General features: G+C 40.1%; 3 protein-coding genes across 9 annotated transcripts in view; 2 read left to right on the plus strand and 1 right to left on the minus strand.

The window, feature by feature from the left end:
* Positions 1–20580, plus strand: part of otud3 (OTU deubiquitinase 3) — a 20863-nt gene extending 283 nt beyond the window's left edge. Inside the window, exons 2-10 of one of the 4 annotated variants that reach the window (XR_004898911.1) lie at positions 878–1175; positions 2185–2333; positions 3547–3659; positions 3767–3889; positions 4071–4248; positions 4795–4982; positions 5185–5512; positions 9155–9161; positions 20570–20580. Coding sequence is in view for 3 of the 4 variants with exons in the window: in XM_031286446.2 (XP_031142306.1) it covers positions 970–1175; positions 2185–2333; positions 3547–3659; positions 3767–3889; positions 4071–4248; positions 4795–4982; positions 5185–5343 (1116 nt within the window). In the remaining variant the exon portion in view is untranslated. Of the gene's footprint in view, positions 1–877; positions 1176–1286; positions 1403–2184; positions 2334–3546; positions 3660–3766; positions 3890–4070; positions 4249–4794; positions 4983–5184; positions 5892–9154; positions 9162–20569 lie in introns of those variants that run through there. The other 3 variants (XM_031286449.2, XM_031286446.2, XM_031286447.2) reach the window with 3 other exon arrangements.
* bcas2 (BCAS2 pre-mRNA processing factor) lies at positions 6821–11231 on the minus strand. The gene is made up of 7 exons (XM_031286450.2): positions 10999–11231; positions 10224–10316; positions 10060–10130; positions 8103–8264; positions 7969–8019; positions 7781–7861; positions 6821–7695 (listed from the first exon to the last, which is right to left on the minus strand). Exons 1-7 carry the CDS (start codon positions 11089–11091, stop codon positions 7569–7571), a joined length of 678 nt encoding a protein of 225 aa, XP_031142310.1. The 5' UTR covers positions 11092–11231; the 3' UTR covers positions 6821–7568.
* The window catches only part of trim33 (tripartite motif containing 33), a 31635-nt gene continuing 26624 nt past the window's right edge, over positions 15572–20582 (plus strand). For 3 of the 4 annotated variants that reach the window (XM_031286397.2, XM_031286398.2, XM_031286399.2), the window contains exon 1: positions 15573–16188. In XM_031286397.2, coding sequence (XP_031142257.1) covers positions 15612–16188 — 577 coding nt within the window. In that variant the 5' untranslated portion in view covers positions 15573–15611. Of the gene's footprint in view, positions 16189–20582 lie in introns of all 4 variants that reach the window. The other variant, XM_031286396.2, reaches the window with a different exon arrangement.

Below are 20582 nucleotides of genomic sequence, written 5' to 3' on the forward strand. Positions count from 1 at the left end.
TGCTAGCTAGCTAGCTGCTAGCTGTCGAACTAGCTAGCTATAAGCTAACCTGACACCGATAGTACTCCGTTTGTGTTCGCTAACAAGTAACGTTACTTAGTACTAGTACTAGTTAGTACGTGGTTACTAGTTAACGTGAGTAACTATTAACTAGTTAATGTTAGCTTGCTATATAACGAAACTCGTCTAACGTTAATGGTTATTTAGCGTAACGTTAGCAGCAGTACAAGGAATATTAGCTAAGTCAACATAATACCAACTAATACAGGTAACGTTAACTGCGCTAACGTATGTGGTTTCATCATCGGTCATATCACATTTTATCGCAAAAAACACCATCCCTAAAGTGTAAAAGAATCAGATATAAGACAATTTGCTTTTATGTTGGATGCAGTCTTCAATTTGTTAAACATTTACGTTTGATTACAACAATTGTTATGAATTGTACCTCGTACGATGTAATGTGACAAATAAAATTGATTGATTGACTACACCAAACACCCCTTCACAAGCATGTTTGGTACTTTGCCGTGTGATCCAAGCCGAGATTACACTTTAACAAATTGCTGCTTAATATATTATTTGTATTTTGAATTTGCCAGTAAATATATAGCTCATGGCATACTAGCTACTGTCATTATGTATAGTCTAAGAATCTCAGCATGAAAGTGTTAAAGTTCCTGATGGAGTTTGGCATAATGTCTTCTACATCAGGGACATACTATGACGGGGATGTTTTTGTCTTTCAAATTACAGATTCACAGAAGACTAAATGACAATCTTGATATATTATGATTAAGCAATACATCTCTTTACATATTCTGAAATCATCATCCCCCCACCTCTGTCTCTGTTTGTTTTTTTAAATCGGTCCCAGATGTTTGGCAGTGGCTGATGAAAGCGCCAGCTCATTCCTTTTAAGAAGACATACTTTGGTGCTGTAGGCCCACAGAAACGACTATAGCCAACATGTCTAGGAAGCAGACGTCAAAACCTGTTCGGAGCAACAAGAAGAGTGAACTGGAACGCAAGAAGGATGAGCGGGCAGCACGCAGGGCCATTGTAAAGGACCGCAAGAACCGGCCTCAGGATGGCGACGAAGGAGCAGAGTTTGTCAGTTTCTCCAATCAGCTCCAGGCCCTGGGGCTTAAGCTGAGAGAAGTCCCCGGAGATGGGTAAGAGCCAGAAATAGATTGGGGTGTCTAGCTGTACTTTGTCTCCCTCTGCATTGTCGTTTACCATCACTGATACTGCAACACGTGTCTCTTAAATCTTATTATATACAGAAAGCTTCAAGCTGGAGACAGCTGTCTCATCATGACTAACCAGGATGCCTTGGTAGAGGAACATAATGTCTTCAACCTCTGTGCCTACATCTCCCCAGCCCACAGTCAATAACAATGTACAGTAATTTAAACAGCAAAGTAGTAGCTGCTCGTAGCTGCGTTGTGGCTGCATAATAGAGGCAAATGTCACTAGAGCCATTATTTGACAATACCAGTGTTTCCTTTAGGATTTTTTTGTGCAGTGGGGGCAGGTCTGTCCGAACAACCTACACTTGTAACGGACCTACCACGGTGACGTTTTTGGTGGAGCTGTTCGTTTAATAGTCAACTCGGAAGAAAGCAAACGTTTTGACAATAAACTACATCAACACAACTATGTGGAGTTAAACTGGACGGGCCCAATAACCTCTGAATAGTTCTACTTGTTGTTAAATTGCAATGTGAGCAACAGGCAACAGGGGGTGTATTATGTCGGCAGGATAATTTAAAAGGCAACCGCGACTACATTTTTTGTACAGCCCTATTTCTTATACCGTGGTGGCAGAATTTTCCACGGTGGGCCGCCACTACAAAATCAACATAGAGGAAACACTGCAATCCTCATCTTTGTTGAAACATGGTTTGTCTTCCATAACTAGGAATGTAACCAATTTACTATACAGTATTGCATCTCTATCAGTCATGTTTACTACTGGGCAGAAGGTCTGGGAGCCTTGTGATTTGCAGGACTTAATTCATTTTTATTGGCCAAAGCCCAGAAACCTGCCAGCTAATGCAAACTCGGTGCACAATGAATGCACCAATTGAATATAAGCCTTTGATTTAAACATAACACTGAGTCATTTAACTAGAGGTAGATATGTGTGGACATACCAGTCAATGTCTTTGTTTCTTGCAGGAACTGCCTGTTCAGAGCTTTAGGCGACCAGTTAGAGGGTCACTCCCGGGGTCACCTGCGGCTTCGGCAGGAGACTGTCCAGTATATGATGTCCCATCGACAAGACTTTGAACCCTTTGTTGAGGACGACATTCCCTTTGCACAGCACTGTAAGCAAATTACTTAGTGGGGGACACTGAGCAAATCAACAACGTAAATAAAGTAAATGCTGTGATCAGATAGGAGACTTTTAGTAATGCCTCATTCATAATTAACTATTATCATATTACTGTACAAGTCCATTGATTTCAGGAGGAGACAATTTTGACCAGGAACAATGCAGTGACCCCTGGTGGCCCTCAGTTCTGTTTGCAATGTAGTGACAGATGGATGTCAGTGTTTTCCAACCTGGGGGTGGGGACCCTGTATAAAGGGTTGCAGGATACATCTGAGGATTTGCTACATAGGAGTGAATAGGGCTGGGCGATATGAAGATTTATATCCTCAAAACAATATAAAATGTCTATCGTATATATATTTTTCTAAGTTGTTTCTATCGCAATTTCGAAAAACCGACGGCTGAACTGCGTTATGGCAATGTTTACGTCATTTGGGCGACGCTTTACGTTCTGATCCTTGCACGATATGTTTATTTTGCACTGAAGTTCTTAATAAAATGAGAAAATACTCTGTCAAGTACTTAATGCACACTGGAGTATACACAAATAGGCTTTATCATGTGGTTATTTCATATAGACTATTTATTTATTTATTGAATTACCAGATACCTATATTACCTATATTGTGATATATATTGTTATCTAGATATGAAATTACCTATATCGGGATAAAAGATTTTGCCCATATCGTCCAGCCCTAAAACATATTTCTATTTCTATTTCCAAAACATTCCTCCATTTGTTTTTTTTTTAAACTTGTGAATTACTGGATGATTGTACATTTTTAGGCCTCTAAAAAATGTAAAAAGTAAAACAAAAAAAAAAGAAACTTTTAAACCAATTCCAAGTAGACATGCGTGCGACTGTTAAGGGGTGTCACAAGCCAACAAGGTTTGGAACCACTGCTAGCTGCGTCTGTCTTGACTTCATTCATTCAATCAATCAGAAATTGTATTCTTGACTGATTTGACAACTAGTTTACATGTTTTATTTCATTACAATGAAATGTACATACACTTCGTATTTAATCAAATTAGAAATACAAAAACGTGAAAAAAAATGTGTTTAGGAAAGTGATAGTTTTAGGAGATGTACTGTGTTATCTGCTGTGACGGCACAATACAATAAAAACGTCAAGAAAAAATGTGTGATCACAATGTAAGATTATGTTGTGAGTAATTGTTCTTTGTTTCTTTCCACCCAGTGTCCAACCTCTCTCAGCCTGGTACGTTTGCAGGCAATGACGCTATTGTGGCTTTTGCTCGCAGTCAACAGGTGAAAGTGGTCATCCATCAGCTCAACACACCGCTGTGGGAGGTAGGGGCAGAGGCAAAGGCTTTCAAATGATGTCACATAATCTAATGATAAAATCTTAACTCTCTTTTGGGACACCACATAGTTTATATGTTCTGTTGTCATTGCAGATAAATGGTGCAGAGAAGCAGGTATGCAGAGAGCTACACATTGCCTATCGCTATGGCGATCATTATGACAGTGTGAGGCGGACTGGAGACAACTCTGAGAATCCTGCTCAGCTCCGCATAGAGGTATATAATGTACAATGGGCATTCAATGGACCAGCATTCAGGAAAATACTCCCAAATTAGTAAATTCCAGGTCCATCTTTTGGATAGATAGATGTCAAGAATGCATTATGTCATGTTTACACCTACTGAGGCAGCCTTTACTGATGGGTCTCTGATGTTTTCTCGCTATTGCTTTTCTCAGAATCTGCAGAATTCACAAGGCCAGCAGCGTGAGTTTGGGGACGGTCAGAGGGACAGACGGAAAAACCCGTCTCCCACAGCCTCAGAGGAGGACAACGTTATCCTCAGCTCCATCAGGAATCAAGGAATCCAGGGTCAGAAGCTACACTTGATTCAAAGAATTAAGGTCTTTTCAGACAGTAAGCGACTCTCCGCCTGCATATCGCTTGGCTCCGCGGGGTCTCACATGCTCCTCAAGCACTCTATGCGGGGTAACCATGGAAACGGCTTACCGGTACAACTGTATTTTCCTTAAAGCCTAGCTTAAATTAAAACTGTTTATGCAACAGTTATATATGTCAGGGAACTTACAAACAGCAAGGATCTGTCTCTCGTCCATTGATTTGCACTGTGCGTCACGTAGAAGAAAGTTTAGGACAATTCATATCTGGCAGTGGGCTTGTTGCTCTGCCTGTCAGAATGCCCATGCCTCACTACCTGCCCGCTCGTCTCTTATTGAAAATGAATTACTAGGCGCGTTAATTGCTTCCCGTCTGAAAAAGACCTAAGACTATTAGGGTAAAACAACCAGGAATCAACCTATTGCAGAATTCATAACCATCATGCATTTAAGCTGGTCTATTCAGCCAAGTTTTCCATTGATCCCATAATAAACATGTCAGCCTGTAATTAAGTAGACCGTTTGCTTGACATTCACGTGTTCATGTGCGTGTTTTCTTTCTCAGGTGATGAGGAGAATCTGCTCCAGCTGAGTGCGGCAACCATCAATGCAGAATGGCTTGTTGGCTCCGTGCTGGGCCGGTCCTGCCAGGGCCAGTGTGCCTCAGGATCCTGCTCAGCCTGCAAAGCTGCTGCCACAGACTGCAATGAGCACAAACAGCCAGCAGAGGACAGCAACGTACAAAACCCAAAGGTAGACTTACCTATTATGCAGCCTGTCTCGCCACATTAATTCCAAACCAAGTCCCTTTTTTATTTCACTTATTCACTTAAATGTTTTCCTCACTCATAAAATGACCAGTCCTCATACCACTGCAGCATTTTTCAAAACACACTCCTAGGTAAGTTGAAAAAAAAAAAAAAAACACATTCATTTTTGTTTCCCTCACTCTCAGGTATCTAATAAGCAGAGGAAAGAGCAGCAGCGTCAGGAGAAGAAGAAGCGTCAGGAGGAGAGGCATCGGCAGAAATTTCTCCAGAGTAAAGGAAGTCAGGACCAGAACCTGCCAGAGGCTGTTACTTTAGTACCAGCTCTCAACACTCTCAGCATATAGACTGGAGCATGGCCAAAATTACCTACTGCTACTTTCGCTTCCGGTGGCTGGCGCGGTTTTGCACATAGTCAAATTTTTTTCAGTCTCAGTGGATGACTTTTCCTAAAGAGAACCCTATAGTTTCTTTGCAAACAGTATAAAGGTGCCTGCAAACTTGTGTGTGTGAGATGTGGGAAAGTTTTAAAAGACAGAGTGAAAGAGCATGACCTTCAGTGTTTTTGTTGGGTTTTGATCGAGTTCAATTCCCTGTTGGTGTATGCAAAAACTTCTCAGATCTGGCCTACCTACCACACTACCTAGCCCCTTTCTATGCTGGACATCTGGCTTTTTATGACAACCATGCAGATAATCTCGTGCAGCTGGGTTTTTTGATTGGTCACAGATTGAGTTTATTCAGATCTTTCTGTTTGTTCGATTGGACCAAAGGAGGAAGTGAAAGAAGAGTTGCAGAGGAATGATTGTTATGCACACTGTAAGGAATGTGGCAATAAATAAATGATTTACTGTTTTTGTGCACAAGATAATATATTAGATATTATCCAGGGTGACATGTTTTTTTATGATTTTTAAATTAGAGTACATTAGAATTAGTACATTAGAGTAAATTCCTGACATTTTCATCTTGTGATGTTTAAAGATATTAGTGAAGTAATTATTTTTTTTTTTTATTTCCTTTGGTGTTGGAGAAAATAACCTCAATACAACAAACCGGACATTAACAGACATAAGGAACATTTTAGCAAGAGGCTGAGGTTTCACTAAAAACAAAACAAACATAGCTACCTCTGTCAGAATTATTTCTTGTTATTTAACCCCCCTCATGTTGAAAGTCGTTTGGGAAATGTGTTACAGGGTACATCAATGTTTGCCTAGTCTTATCAGTTAACATATAATCAAGTATTTGACTGGCTGTTATTCTAATTAGCGTTATCTTGGACTTTAGTGGTCAAACAGGTCATTGTAGTGTAATTATTAAACCAAGGTAGATGAATGATAAAAGGCCTCACCAGAGGGAATACTTAACACCAGCAGTATGTCTGATAGCTCCGTCTATAGTGCATGCTGATGATTTAGCACACAATACAGCGTTTAATTGCGTTTTTCTAAACCTGGGCCTTCAGTTCTTGGCATGCTGATAATTTAACAAATGGTCTTTAATAATTTCCATGATAAAGCCATGATTTGTGACAAACTACAGCCCTAGTTGAATGTGATGTAGGACTCCTGCCAGTACTGCAGGTGGAAATAAAAACGTGAGAGTAGAGGCTCAAGCCAACTCCATGATGCTGTCCATCGACTCAGAGGCTGCCCGTTTATCATATTGGGAGTGGGACGGCAATTTAAATATACTGTTAATTCACGCAGCAAAGAAACTGTTGCATTAGTGTATAGTAGACTGAGCTCCAGTAAAATTACACTAGACAGAACCCATTTCAAACAGAATAGTGATATCTGATATGAAAAAAAGTCACTAGGAAATATAACAAATGTCCATTTTATTAAAACAGCATAAAAAAATGACTTAGAGGCTTACAGAGATAATGTTCTCTTCGACAGGCTTGACAAACTATGTACACTTGATTCTAAACACACGTGTGTTGGTAGATGGCCTCGACGACTGAAACCTACATGCTTGTATGAATTACACTTTAAAAGCGAGATTATGTAACATTTGCTAAATGTCGCTTGTGGCATTTATGGAATCATGTTAAAATGCAATTATAACGGTAGCACAAGAAGAAACTAATTTTAAACCCAGCAAACCGACTCAGTAATGTCAAGTACACATTAAAGTTTGCAAACATTCGCCAGCATTAGCTACTAGTCGAGCAAAGATTGATGATTTATTGCTTATGAATTCAATTTTCCATTTGTAAGAACATAAACGTCTTGTTGCAAACCATACATAGTCTCGCTTTAAACATCTGTGACCCTTGAAAAAAAGGTAGAGTCCAAATGCTGCATAATACCACATTCCACCACTGTTTTTACAGTAGAATAAGAGGCGTTGTCACTGAGGTTTCTGGACCACTCCTTCTGAATGTCCAGGTTATTTGATGACAAAGTTGAACATGAGCAAGTTTCACATTAAGTCTCCTCCGTACAGGTAACTTTACCTTCTTAGGTTTCTTCTTAGTGCAGTCGGCAAATGAAACAAGATGACATCTTTCTGATGAGGGATCATTAGTTGGTAGATCAGTGCTACGAGGGTGAAAACTGCTGCTCTAGAAGTCCTGTCTGATGTTCTCCTTGTTCTCGTCCCCCTGCTGTTGTCTCAGCTGAGTTACTTCGTTCTCCAGCTGGACAATGGCCCGCTCGATCTCAAAGTTCTTACTGACCAGAGACACCCAGCTGTTGAGGGACAGAAACAGATGTTACGACAGAGGACAATCTAACGTACATATTCCCATGCATATCAAATCTTCAAACAACATACTTTGACTCCAGTTCTCGCAGTTTGGCTCCTCCCGCTAACTGATCATTCTTACGCTGCCAGTTTAAATCTTGAATTTGCTTCCTGTGTGGCAGAATAATTTAATTGGTTAACATGTATAAAAAAAAATTTAAAAAAAAAGTGCTTAATGACACTTTTAATACAGTGCAAATGTTCCAATGATGGGTCACCTGAATTTCTGAAGTTCCTTCTGAGCGGTCTCAATCATGAAGGCCAAGTTACTGAAGGAAGTTAATGATTTAATGATTAGCAGTCTTTACACACAATGTGTTAATCTCTGTGAGAAACGGGTGCAATCACATACTTGTTGTAGACTTTCCATGCGTTGGTTCCATACTGCAACATGAGCTCCAGGTTGTCAATGCGGACTGCCTGGTGCTCTAGCTGGGCCATTGAGTTGTTCACACACTCCTGCCACGCTGTGATGTCATTCTTCTGTCCTGATGAGGGTGCAGGCAGCTCATATCTCCACAGGAAAAAAAAAAGTCAGATTAAATGAACAACATTTGGGGCCACCAAGCAAAAATTATGAAAAAGTATTATTTTATTTAAAAAAGCACACATGCTATTATTTTAAACGATTAAATGGAGTAACAACTGAAACTAACAATTGTTGGCATTTTCAGTTTTTGTATTCATCAATTCTATACAATGTCATATACACAAAATAACACGTTTAAAGTTTGGGGTGTTAAAAATGAGCACTGACAGGAATGACCTCCACACTGAAAGTGATGATTCAGTATTTGAGCAATATAAAAACAGTACAGAGGTGAAACATTTGGTGGATTAATCAAGTAGTTTTTTTTTTTAGGACAATTCACATTAATCAACATTTCTGTGAATGCGCCAGCGTTAGCCAGTCGGCTAAGAATGCATGTCTTTATGGTGGGAGGAAAGCGGAGCACCCGGAGGAAACCCACACAAACACGGGGAGAACATGAAAACTCCACACAGAAAGACCCTGCCAGGGGATCGAACCTCGCCATGACCGGGGATCTGCGGTGCCTACTTGCTGTGAGGCAGCAGTGCTAACCACTGTGCCGCCAATCACCACAGTTATATATTTTTTTTTAACTACTAATTGATAATCTGTTAATACTTGTTGCTTGAAATAAGAGCAAAAAAAAAAAAAAAAAAAATAACATTTAAAAACATGTACAGGTTCCATCTTCTCACATTTTGGACTGTTGGTTTGAGGATGTCGCAATGGGCACTCTGGGAACTTGTGATACCTTAAGCCTGTTTTATGGTTCTGCGGAGGCTCCACACAGAGCTTTCGCTGTAGCCTACGTAACTGGCCTGATGTTTATACGTGTGTGCGTTGAGCCGGCATGTGTGTGAGCGAGGGAGAAGTGAGAGAGTGACAGTGATTAGCTTCGGAGCAAGTACCGACTCTAGAGTCATAGTGAGAGAAACCAAGTGTCTCCCCTGTGCTTTCTGACCACGATGGGAAATCTTTAGCAGGGAAGGTTAACCCTCTCCTTGATTTCATGTTGTTTATGGAAAAGGAGAACCAGGAAATGAGTCGGGGGAAATGCAACGCTCCCAAGCCACGGCCAAGCGACGTGTAGTTACGTTTTTCGAGAGGTGCACGTCAGGCTACGGCGTAGGGTCCAGTGTAGAGGCAGAGGGGTCTGCGCAGGTACGCCATTGATTCAACGCAGAAGCATAAAATGGCCTTAAACTCTTTTGCTATTTGCTGACATTCTTAACCAAATGATAACTCGAGGAAATAATTAGTGAAATTTTCGATAATGAAAATAATCAGTTGCAGCTTTAATTTAGTTTATTAGTGTGATGTTACAAGACTTCTGGGTGTCCAAGACTTTGAAAGTCATTTAACACACCCTGCTGTTTGCAAATATTGAGTGGCATATTCTGTAACTTCTTGGCCTGCTTACATGAACTGAATTCAGTGGTTCGTTATAGGATTAAATTTACTTTTCAAACAGTAGTTTGACTTCAAGGCATTCCTAAAGTGAATAACCTAGAATAGAAAATATACATCACTGACACTACTGCAGTACTTCACTCAGTAATGTATTTTATTGATATGCATGTTTAACTCTTTCTCTGAGGCAAATGAGGAAAAGGCACAACTTTCTGCTAAACTTTCATCGGCACGTTGGATGCAGCAGTATTTTTGCAAGACTCTTTGTGTATGTATTTGGTTCCCATAGAGACATGAGGCCGTTGATTCCGCTGTTCTGCTGCTCAGAGTGTAAATACCGGCTCCAGCTGCAGTGTGTAGAGTTTACCTCTTCATGCTCAGGAGATCCATGGGCTGTCGAGCCGCCAGACGCTCAAATTCATTCCTCATAATTTCTGTCTAATGGGTGAGAAATCAAAAAAGAAATACTGTCATTTCGGTCACACTGGCTGAAGCTTGAAGAAGGTTTCAAAGGTCTGGGGAGTTTGTCACCTCAAAAGTAGAGAAGTCAGGTGTGGGCAAGTAGCTCAGGTAGTTTTTGGTAGGTCGGTATCTTCTGGTCTCCTCCTCCACCAACGCTGCGGCCTAGAGGACAAAGGATAATTTGCTTTTTTGCACAGGGAAAGCACTGCAGCTACCAAGAAATTAACTTTTATCACGTTTTACTATGGTTGGATATCCACCAGGACAATTAAAACACCAACAACTTTTTTGTTTGACTGTTTTCCCATACATCTTTTGGCAGAGTGGAAACACATTTGAAACAGCAAACAGACCCAACACAGGCAATAATGTGAGGAGGCCTGGGAGTGTCTGCATTGAAGGCGCACTTATCAGTGTCCTGTCTTCTTTAAATAGAAAAAGAAGATTTAAAAAAAAAAAAAAAAGGGAGTTCAGAATTTCCGAGACACATTAGGCGACATTTATTTGGCGGACCCAAAGCGATTTATTTAATTTTCCGAACGGGAATTGGTTTCCAGACTGTAACAGGCTAAAGTTACGCTAACGTTACGCTCCTTACCCCAGGAAGTTGGGGTAATGGCTAAATAATTCACTAAACAAATGCTAAACATTAACGTTAGTATAGCTACCTGTGGTCAACTAAATAATGTAACGTTAGTTTATAACTGCCAAGTGTCATAGATATTAATACGTATATATACACCAAGTGTTACATTCAAATGTTTCTAATATTTAACAGTGTGCCTTGTTCATTTAGGCACGGTTAGCTAACATGCTGCGGTTAGCAATTTCCCTGTTTACTCACCGCTTCTCTGACACCTGCTGCATCGTAACCTTGGTCAAAATATGGCAAAGCATCGACGAACACTTCACCAGCTACTGAAGCCGTTCCGGCCATTTTTAATCAGTCTATATTGTTGAGTTTGTTTGCTTTGTGCCCCTCTTAGCTAAAAAAAACAATAACCTCTCCAGCTAACAAGAAACACGTTTTACCGGTCGCGACTTTCACAATAAAATCCTTAACTAACAGGGCCGTGAGTTTTTGTTTGTGACATCTAGTGGAGTGGAATGTAACTGCTGCTCGATGAAGCCAAGCCAGCAAAACGTTTAAACGTCAGTTCATTTGATTTTACATCTACAGTATTGTATATCAGCACCTTCATAATGTTTCTCTGGATCCAGCTCCACAAGGATGGGAAGGGTGGTTATCCAGCAAACACACATAGCCTACATATTACCTAACCTATACTTACAGCTGCTTGAAGAGAAAACTGACCTGCCTATTTTATTTGTGAAGTGGATGGATATATTTTTAATACACTCAACTGTGTTTGACAGGTCTTTTTGATTTGGACTGCTAACAGCATCAGTCCCAATGGCAGTGAAATCTATACACTTTTAGACAGTGGAAATGATCCCTCTAGATTAAAATGGTCCCAAAACAAACAAACATCGTACAACTATCTGCCAGTTAATTTCACAAGAATGCGCCTATACCGGTAAGCGTCATTTCCTTGTCTCTCATCAAACATCCTATTCATGCATTCTTTCATAAGCACACACATGCACTAAAACTACACTGTAGACAGTCCATTCTTTGTAAGGCAACTATCAAAGACGCATACAAAAGTGGAAACAACCCTTTGACATTTTGTCAAGGTGTCCAGCCTGTAGGCTCCCTTTCTTAACAAGTCAGCTTTCCTTTATAGCTTAGCTTCATGCTTTTTTGACCCTATACTTTGAAGTACATTTTTTAATGCATAATTCCTTAAATAACTATACTATAATACTGAAATTAATTTAGTGATGGATTCTAATCATTTGAAATGTATGCTAGCATGTAAGTGTTTTTTCAGTTACAATGTTGTTGTAGACTTTTTAGGGTATTTGGCTGAAAAAATATTTTAAAGGTGGTACAATATTGAAAAAAGTTTGAGATCCACTGCTATACAACATAATATTACCACTACACTTTACAACTATTACAGTACACTAACTGTGATAATATTAGACAAAGTTTACTACACTGATATCAATATCATGATACCAATACACTGAAAAAAACATTTTATGAAAACATTTTTTGATGAATAAATTGTATGTACAAACAGATCAATTTAGATTGTTCTGGATTCTGTTTGTTAAGCCTTTCGCCATTGTATAGCTGTTGTTACACTTTTTAAAATTCAATTCAATTTTATTTATAGTATCAAATCATCTAGACTACACTCTATAATCTAGAGAGACCCAACAATTCCCCCAAGAGCAATACCAAGGAAAAACAAAAACCTCAACCAGAACCTGGTTCTAGGTGGCTGGCCAGCCTCGACCTGTTGAAAGAGAAAGAGAGAGGAAGAGCAAACACTTTTGTACAAGTATACAATATGTACAGTAATGACTAAAAATCTGAGTTGTGCATAAATTATCAATTTTAGATCATTAATACAGTTAATACATATTGTGTGTTTGATTGTTGCAGCAGGACAGAAATAAATACATATGAGTATATAAAGTATTAAAACAGAGACAAAAAATAAGACATACATAAACTAAAATAAGAATAGAAAAAAATAGAATTACTGCTTTGCGGTTGCATGCCTCTGCAAACTAGTGCAGTTGTTGCAGTTTACATCCATGTCTGTCCAGACTTACATGATATATGTAGCGAATGAATTTAACAAAATGTTCATCCTTGAATCCAAGTGGATGAATTTGAAAAAAAAGATTCCCTTAAGGCGTTCCTGAGATATCACAGACATAAGGTCACAGTGACCTTGACCTTTGACCTCCAAAATCGAATCACTTCATCCTCAAGTTCAAGTGGGCGTTTGTACCAAATTTGAAGACCTTCCCTTCAGGGGTTCTTGATATATTGCGTTCACAAGGATGGGATGGATGGACAACCCAAAAACATAATGCTTCTGGCCACAGCTGTCACCAGCACAAAGGCACAACAATAGAAGCTCTACGAGAGCATTTTGAGACAAAATTACATGGTAAAGTGACAGAGGTGCTGAAACAAAATTTAGAGCCTTTGTACCTGCTGCCATTAGACTATACATCAGCACGCACACACACACACACACACACACACACACACACACACACACACACACACACACACACACACACACACACACACACACACACACACACACACACACACACACAGTTTACATATATAATAGACTCGCTGCTATTTATTTATCATACGTGTCACTTTAACTCTTGTATGTTTGTTTTTTTTACTTCTATTCCTATACTAGTTGTGTACACTTCTTATATTATATTGTATTTATTCTTATTTTACTTTTACTTCTCTATTTATCTTAACTCATGTGTCTTGTGCTGCTGCAATACCTGGGGCCTGTTTCACAAAAGCAGAATATATAAATCTAGGATAACTGATAAACTGAGGCTTGACCTAGTCTAATCTGTGCATCCTGGATTGGTGCGTTTCACGAAGGCCAAGCCAGGCTGAGGAGGAGCGACTAGGTCGAGCCAGGATGAAGTAATTCAGATAGATGCGCGTCCACGGCTTTCCTCAAAAGACCGCGAGGTCGATCACAGATTTACTGATGCCAAAATGGAGAATACGCATTGTTCATACTTTATACAGAGTGAGCAGCAGCTTCTTGTGGAAGTATGACAACGTGAAACACATTATTTGTATAAAAGAAAAGAAACACGGCCGCTGTAATGAAACAGCGAGAGAAAGCGTAGCAGACGATCACGGACCGACTGAATGCGTAAGTAGCCTAAAAATATACATTAACTGACCACTGCTCTGAACTGAAACAGTCATAATCATTCCATTCAAGGATTAGACTACTAATCATTTGCACAAATTAACAGTTGTACTCTTTGCCTTAAAAGTAAGCAGAAGATAATGTTAGTCAGGAAATTTACCATGAAGATCAATTTTCTACAACGCTAGAGTATGAATGCTAAATATCTCTTTCACTCTGTTTCTCCCTCTCTCTCATGGGCTAAAATATAAATTTCCTAAGTCATATTAAGTTCCACTGCTCGCTTTTAATGCAAAGTGTACAACTGTTCGTTTTTGCAAATGACAGTGACTCATTGAATGGTTTCAGTTAAGAGCAGTAGTTCATAAATGTATATTTTTAGACTATCATTCAGTCTGTCCGCTATTATCTGCCATGCTTTTTCTCGCGTTTTTTTATTTTAAATTTTTTTTATAGAGGACGAGTTTCCTTCTCTACATATTATATGCCTTGCTTCCTTGTGGACATAGAAAATAAACACACTGAAGAAATTGGACTCTCAAATCTAGAAACTATAAAGATAATTAAGTGATAAATTCCATGCACACTGTAAACATGAATGGAACAGAGTATATTCATCAGTTATTCCCCCCCCCCCAGCAAAACATAAGGTCAAAAACCATTGGGGTGTCCTCTCCCTGTTGTTACATGAATGTACAGTAGCCTACATCACTAGATAGTTACTGGTCCAATAAACTGGGACTATAATTTGGGAGGATTGTACAATTAGGATATGTTCTTTAAATTGTACAATCCTCCCAAATTATAGTCCCAGTTTACTGGACAACACAATTTGTGTGCTAAGAATGCCAAATACAATGCACATGGAAGCGGAACAAACATGATCCTTATTGTTAAAGAATGAAAAAAAATGAATCAACTAAAATAATTCAAGGTACATTGGTCAACTATAGAAATGTACAGCATTGTATGTATTGCCCTTAGTAACAGACTTCATTTAAAACACATTTGAAATTGTATCAGCCTTTTCTAATTATCTCAACAACTGCCATAATATATTCATCAAACTTCTAACAACAATATGAACAGCAGTCTTCATACAGCAATATAACAGTAACAATGACAATGATAATTATTAAAAAAAATTATGGTCACAACTTTAAATAATAACAGTACTTAAATGAACAGCAATATGCACCTGTTGTATTTTAATCCAGGCTGATAAGAATAGGGTAAAACCACTGCTGGGTGATCAGAAAAGGCTCCAGGATTAAATAAATCCTGGCTGTTAGCCTGGTCGGGAGCAGGCTAGCTGCACAGAATAAATCTCCATGGTGATTTATGTGCCTCCGCTTTCGTGAAACCGAGTCAAGGCTAAATTCATCCAGGATAACGGGGAAATCCTGGCTTATCCTTATCTTGGTTTTGTGAAACAGGCCCCAGGATTAGCCTACCCATATCTATATATAAATACTGTATAGAGATATACAGATAGATATCAAAGATAGATAGATAGATAGATAGGCTGTGTTTTCTCCTCTAACTGGGGGCGCATTTTGAAGTAAACAAACAGAAAAACTCGGGTCTTGGTCAGCGTCATGACGTAATCCTACGTACTACTGACTCGAAAAGTTACGCAGGACGTGCAGCGGTTCAAAGAGGAAGGAAGATGGCGGATAACAAAGGCGAGGAGGATATGGAACCGTCTGCTAATTCGGACTCAGTGCCTTCAACGCAAGATAACGAGCAGCCAGAGACGAAAGTGGAAAATGCAGTAATAGTCATAGAAGCGAATACAAACGGCGGTGAAGAAACAGAGTCTCATGATAACGTTAAGGAGGCACCTACACCCACCAGCGACGGGGGAGACGTCGTCAGCGGCGGGGTTGCTAGTGCGGGAGGGGAAGCCAATGGTAGCGCTAGCAATGCCGTCAGCCCGGCTGGGACCAGCAGCAACAATGCAGAGCCAACAGCAGCTGAAACACTGTCCGCCGGGGATGTTCCAGTTGGCGGACTCACCACTGAAATGTCCCCCCCTCCTACGGCTCCGGCAGCCACGCCGGTACCCACTCCCATTAATTTTTTGGATACGTGCGCAGTGTGTAAACAAAGTCTTCAGACCCGAGACTGTGAACCGAAACTTCTGCCTTGTCTGCACTCTTTTTGTCTAAAATGTATCCCGCAACCAGATAGGCAGATAAGCGTACAGGTGCCTGGACCACACGGACAAACTGACACACACATAGGTGAGTTTTTCCATAAGTAACGTTAGCTAGATGTTGATGTTGGTTAATGTGGCAGTCCTTAAGATTTCAGTTCTGGTAAATTTCAAATGTGTGTTTGAGATTAGCAGTCTGGAGCAAATAAATAGAATGAATATCATTCTAATTTATGGATGTTGATACATGAGAATAACGTTTTCATATTTGTGTGCATAACTTTAGATACGTTTTTGTGTGTAAGTTATACCATGGAGAAACAATTGTACTACAGCATTTTTTTCTAGGAATCCACAGACACCCAGTTCGTAAAACTGCAAATATGTATTGCAATACTTTCATCCTTGGGCCATAGGCTCAATCACCTCACCCAGCGATAGATAGCGACTAAACACACATTTAAGACATCAGAAATGGAAATTTCGAGATTGCTGTCTGTCAAAAGTTAGGGCTTCCACAGTTGAAGTTGTGAAGCAGTGGCCTGTCTGTCTGTGGTTATACTGTATAGCTTCACTCCCATCTTCCCCGGGCGGGAACCTATCATTAGTCCACCCGTCATCACTTCTTACACCATAATATATAGGCCTATGTAAACAGGCGGCAGTGTAACATTAAACTATTTGCAAAATACTTTACGTTATGTTCTATCACAGTGGTCATTGTCTAAAGAAAAGCAATAACATAATTTGACAGATTGACATTGACTCCTGGCCAATTAGTCTCTCTTGGGGATAAGCTATATATTTCCCCTCCCTTCAGATATTTAGATTTTCATAATTACTTTTGATACTTAAGTCTTAATTCAGTAATAACAACTAGATGATATGAACATGAATGGATGCTGATCACTGTATAGTCAAACTGATGATTCACATATTCAGTAACAACTAGTTACAGTGAGACGAGACGTACTGGAGAGAAAAATATTAAATACTTAATGTTAACATGTAAACTAGGGATCCACTTATCCGACCTTTTCTGTTCCGCTAGCCGGGCTTTGGGTATCAGCCGATACCGAGTACCAAACAGATACCAGTCTTTAGTTAATTAGCTCTATGCCTCACTGTGTGGAAGTGACTGAGATAATTTTTTATGTGTAAGGCAACATCAGGCTTGACTGAAGTAGTGGCTTTTCTTTCTTTTTTATTAAAGATTATTTTTGGGGCATTTTAAGGCCTTTATTTTCACAGGACAGATGAAGACATGAAAGGGGAGCGAGAGGGGGAATGACATGCAGCAAAGGGCCGCAGGTCGGAGTCGAACCCGCGGCGTTGAGGAGTAAACCTCTATATGTGTGCCTGCTCTACCAACTGAGCTAACCAGGCCACAAGAAGTGCTTTTCTAACCTTGTAAAATAAAACATAATAAATGCATAGATACATATTTAAAGAATTTTTATATAATAAAGAATTTAATTGATTGTCCCCATTATCACTGATACCTGATCCAGCTGTGTGAGTCGGTCGGTATCAGCCCGATATCAGCATTGGATAGGTGCATCCCTAATGTTAACGGCATATTATTTAAGCAGTATCACACTTGAGGTTGTGCTGTTGGACTGAATATCAACACGGCTGTGATTCGGTTGTAGGTACGAGGCATATTCAGTGCATAACAGTAAGTAGGGCTGGGTATCGTTCAAAAATTTCCGATACAGGTACCGATGCCAATACCGTGACTGTGATACCGGTTCCTGAACGATACTTTTTTCGATACCAGTTTCATAAAATCCATTTTAACAAAAAAATTGCAACATTACAGCACAAATCTTTTTATTTATTTTTCAGCTCCTACTACGTGAGCGCCGTCTCTTTATGTGTAACAGTTTTTCCTGGATGTGTCTATGGCATGTAATGTTAGACAGCCAATCACAAGCATCATTAGATCTTGGTAGAAGCATGCTGCATGCTTATTGGCTCACTGACCGTACAGATCCCCCTGGCTGTGCGCCGCTTCTGTTGCGCTGCGCTCCACTTTATTCCTATGGGTGACGTCAAGCGACTTTAACGCGCCCGCAAAGCATCCCGGGAAGGCGGTGCTGCATTTGAAAAAATGCTGCACGTCAAAAAAGCTGGCCGATGCCCATCTTTATGCAAATGAATCCGTTGAATGCGACGCGACTATCCAATAGAAGTAGACGAAAATCTTTCAAACTGACCTTTGTCGATCTGAAATGAAGACAGATTCAGCAACTGTATGACCTATTTATTGCTTAAAATGTTTTCAGAACCACGTTTCGGTGAACTATTTTCGTAAAATACTAGATCGTATTCCGAACTGGCTGCCATTACTGTCATTTTGAAATTTGGGAGTAGCCAGACCCACGTGACGCGTTCGTCCAATCAGCTGCCGGTCAAGGGCATGGAGCATCAACCATGGATGTATTACGTTGCGACACCACGCTTCAGTTGTGTTGCCAAAGTGGATCTGTACCGTGACGCTGATAAGATTTTTTTTCTTTGGTATTGAATGACGTGGCATTTTTTGATACTCGATACTCAGGAGGCAATTCGGTCAGTGCCTAGAAAGTATTGAATTTGGTACCCAGCCTTAGAAATGAGAGACAACAGATTATGATTTGTTTGTTTATTAATCATTTATTTGACTCCTACAACACATCTAGACTGGGATTAGACTGTTGCCAAGCAACACATAAACATTTTCCTGTACACTAGCTTGCTACTTTGTGTAAATTAGATCTCCATGTCACCGCAGGCTAGCTACTTTGTGTCAAGTGATCTGTATTACCTCTTTCATACCAATGACCAGGGTCGAACCAGGGTTATGAGACCCATGTTAGACCCTTCTTTTGTCAATTCAAACCAAGCCAGTCAACACAGGTTAATCCCTGGTCATGACAATTCAGATACGACCTGGATCACAACCCGGGGGCGATGCCATGCTGGAAATGGGTGGGAGGTTTACATGTCGTAGCCTATTCAGGGGACAGCTAATGTTGTCGCGTACTCCTGTCCAGCTGTACACCACCAGAACTAGTGCTTTGTACTTGAAATCCTCATTGTGCAGTAGGCTCTTCTAGTTTAAACTGCAGGCAGCAGAGACGTTGCGAGCTCAGGTGAGCAAAGAGAGAGAGAGAGAGAAAGCAGAATGGTGCTGTGAACGAAATAAATAAAACGGTATTTTCTGATTGTTTTACAGCGGTTCCGTTTTAAAGCACAAATAAATAACCATCAAACACTCAACAGATGATTTTGTAGAGACAGATACTTAATTTCATTCTCATCTGCATTTCATTCTTCACAGGTGCAGCAGTAAACAAGGAAGTCAGCTTCTCTAGTTTCGATTTATACACATTTTAGAACAAGGGGAGAACTTTTCTCTTGGTTTGATTACATTAAAAGTAAAGTTAGGTAAAGTAAAGCTGTCGGCTTCCCGACTCATTTTAAAAATACAGAGAGGTTCGCGTAAGCCCGTTTTACAGTGGTTATGTTTTAAAGCACAGTGAGCAAAAGCTGCCATCGCACCGCTTGTTTAAAGGCTGCGGCAACCTTTGACAATTGGGTCACGACTGTGCACCCAACCAACCATCCAACCAATTACATAATTTGTCCTGACCTGGTTGTTAGCAACTCTCTTCTTGTGCAATTCACATTGAAATCTACCTGCCTCCAAACCATGTCTGACGGAGTCGGTCAACCCTTTCAAACACAAAGTCAACCCTGGTTGAGCCCTCGGTATGAAAGGGACCAGTGAAATAAGACTCTGTTAACTGTCTGCTTGGTGGCATGTGTGATTCTGACGAGTTAACAGCTTGATCAGACAGCTGTTGCTTGCTCTATCGTATCCTGCTCTCCAGACTGTATTCAGCTTGGTCTTCTTAACAAACTAAACGTCAGTATTTATATATTGTTAGCGTTAGCTTCATTTTTGAGCCGAGTGCTGGACCCGGCAGCTCATGATACCACAGTCATATGAGCAGACCTGGAGGTTTGCACTGAAGTGTCCAGGCTTCTGTCCTTCCCTTATCCTCTTCTCACGACCATCTATAATTTAACCTAAATGTGGAAATGGCAATATGTTCATCTTTGCGGTGCAAAGTCTGTTACAATTTAAGATAGAGGCTAACTACCCTTAATGTAATGTAGTTTTCAGAACACTTGTAATGCGGAGTGATACATGTATAGTTAAAAGTCCCAGTTATGTTATACTGTATATCAACACTCAAGGAATGCCTCTTGTCCAACCATCTAGGATGGTTGATGTCATGGACAATGGTGAAGGCATGGCTTCATTAAGGTCTGTGATGTTGGGTGTAAGGGAGTGAATTATTTTGGAGGCGACGTGTGATCTTGATGAGTTTGATTTAGTTAGAAATGGTGAGCATGTTGTAGAAACAGAGGCAACAGTACAGCAGAATGGGTTGGATAATGCTTTTGTAAAGCAACAGGAGGTGTGGGGAA

This window comes from Sander lucioperca, chromosome 12, assembly GCF_008315115.2.
Source record: "Sander lucioperca isolate FBNREF2018 chromosome 12, SLUC_FBN_1.2, whole genome shotgun sequence".
Taxonomy (NCBI): Eukaryota; Metazoa; Chordata; class Actinopteri; order Perciformes; family Percidae; genus Sander; species Sander lucioperca.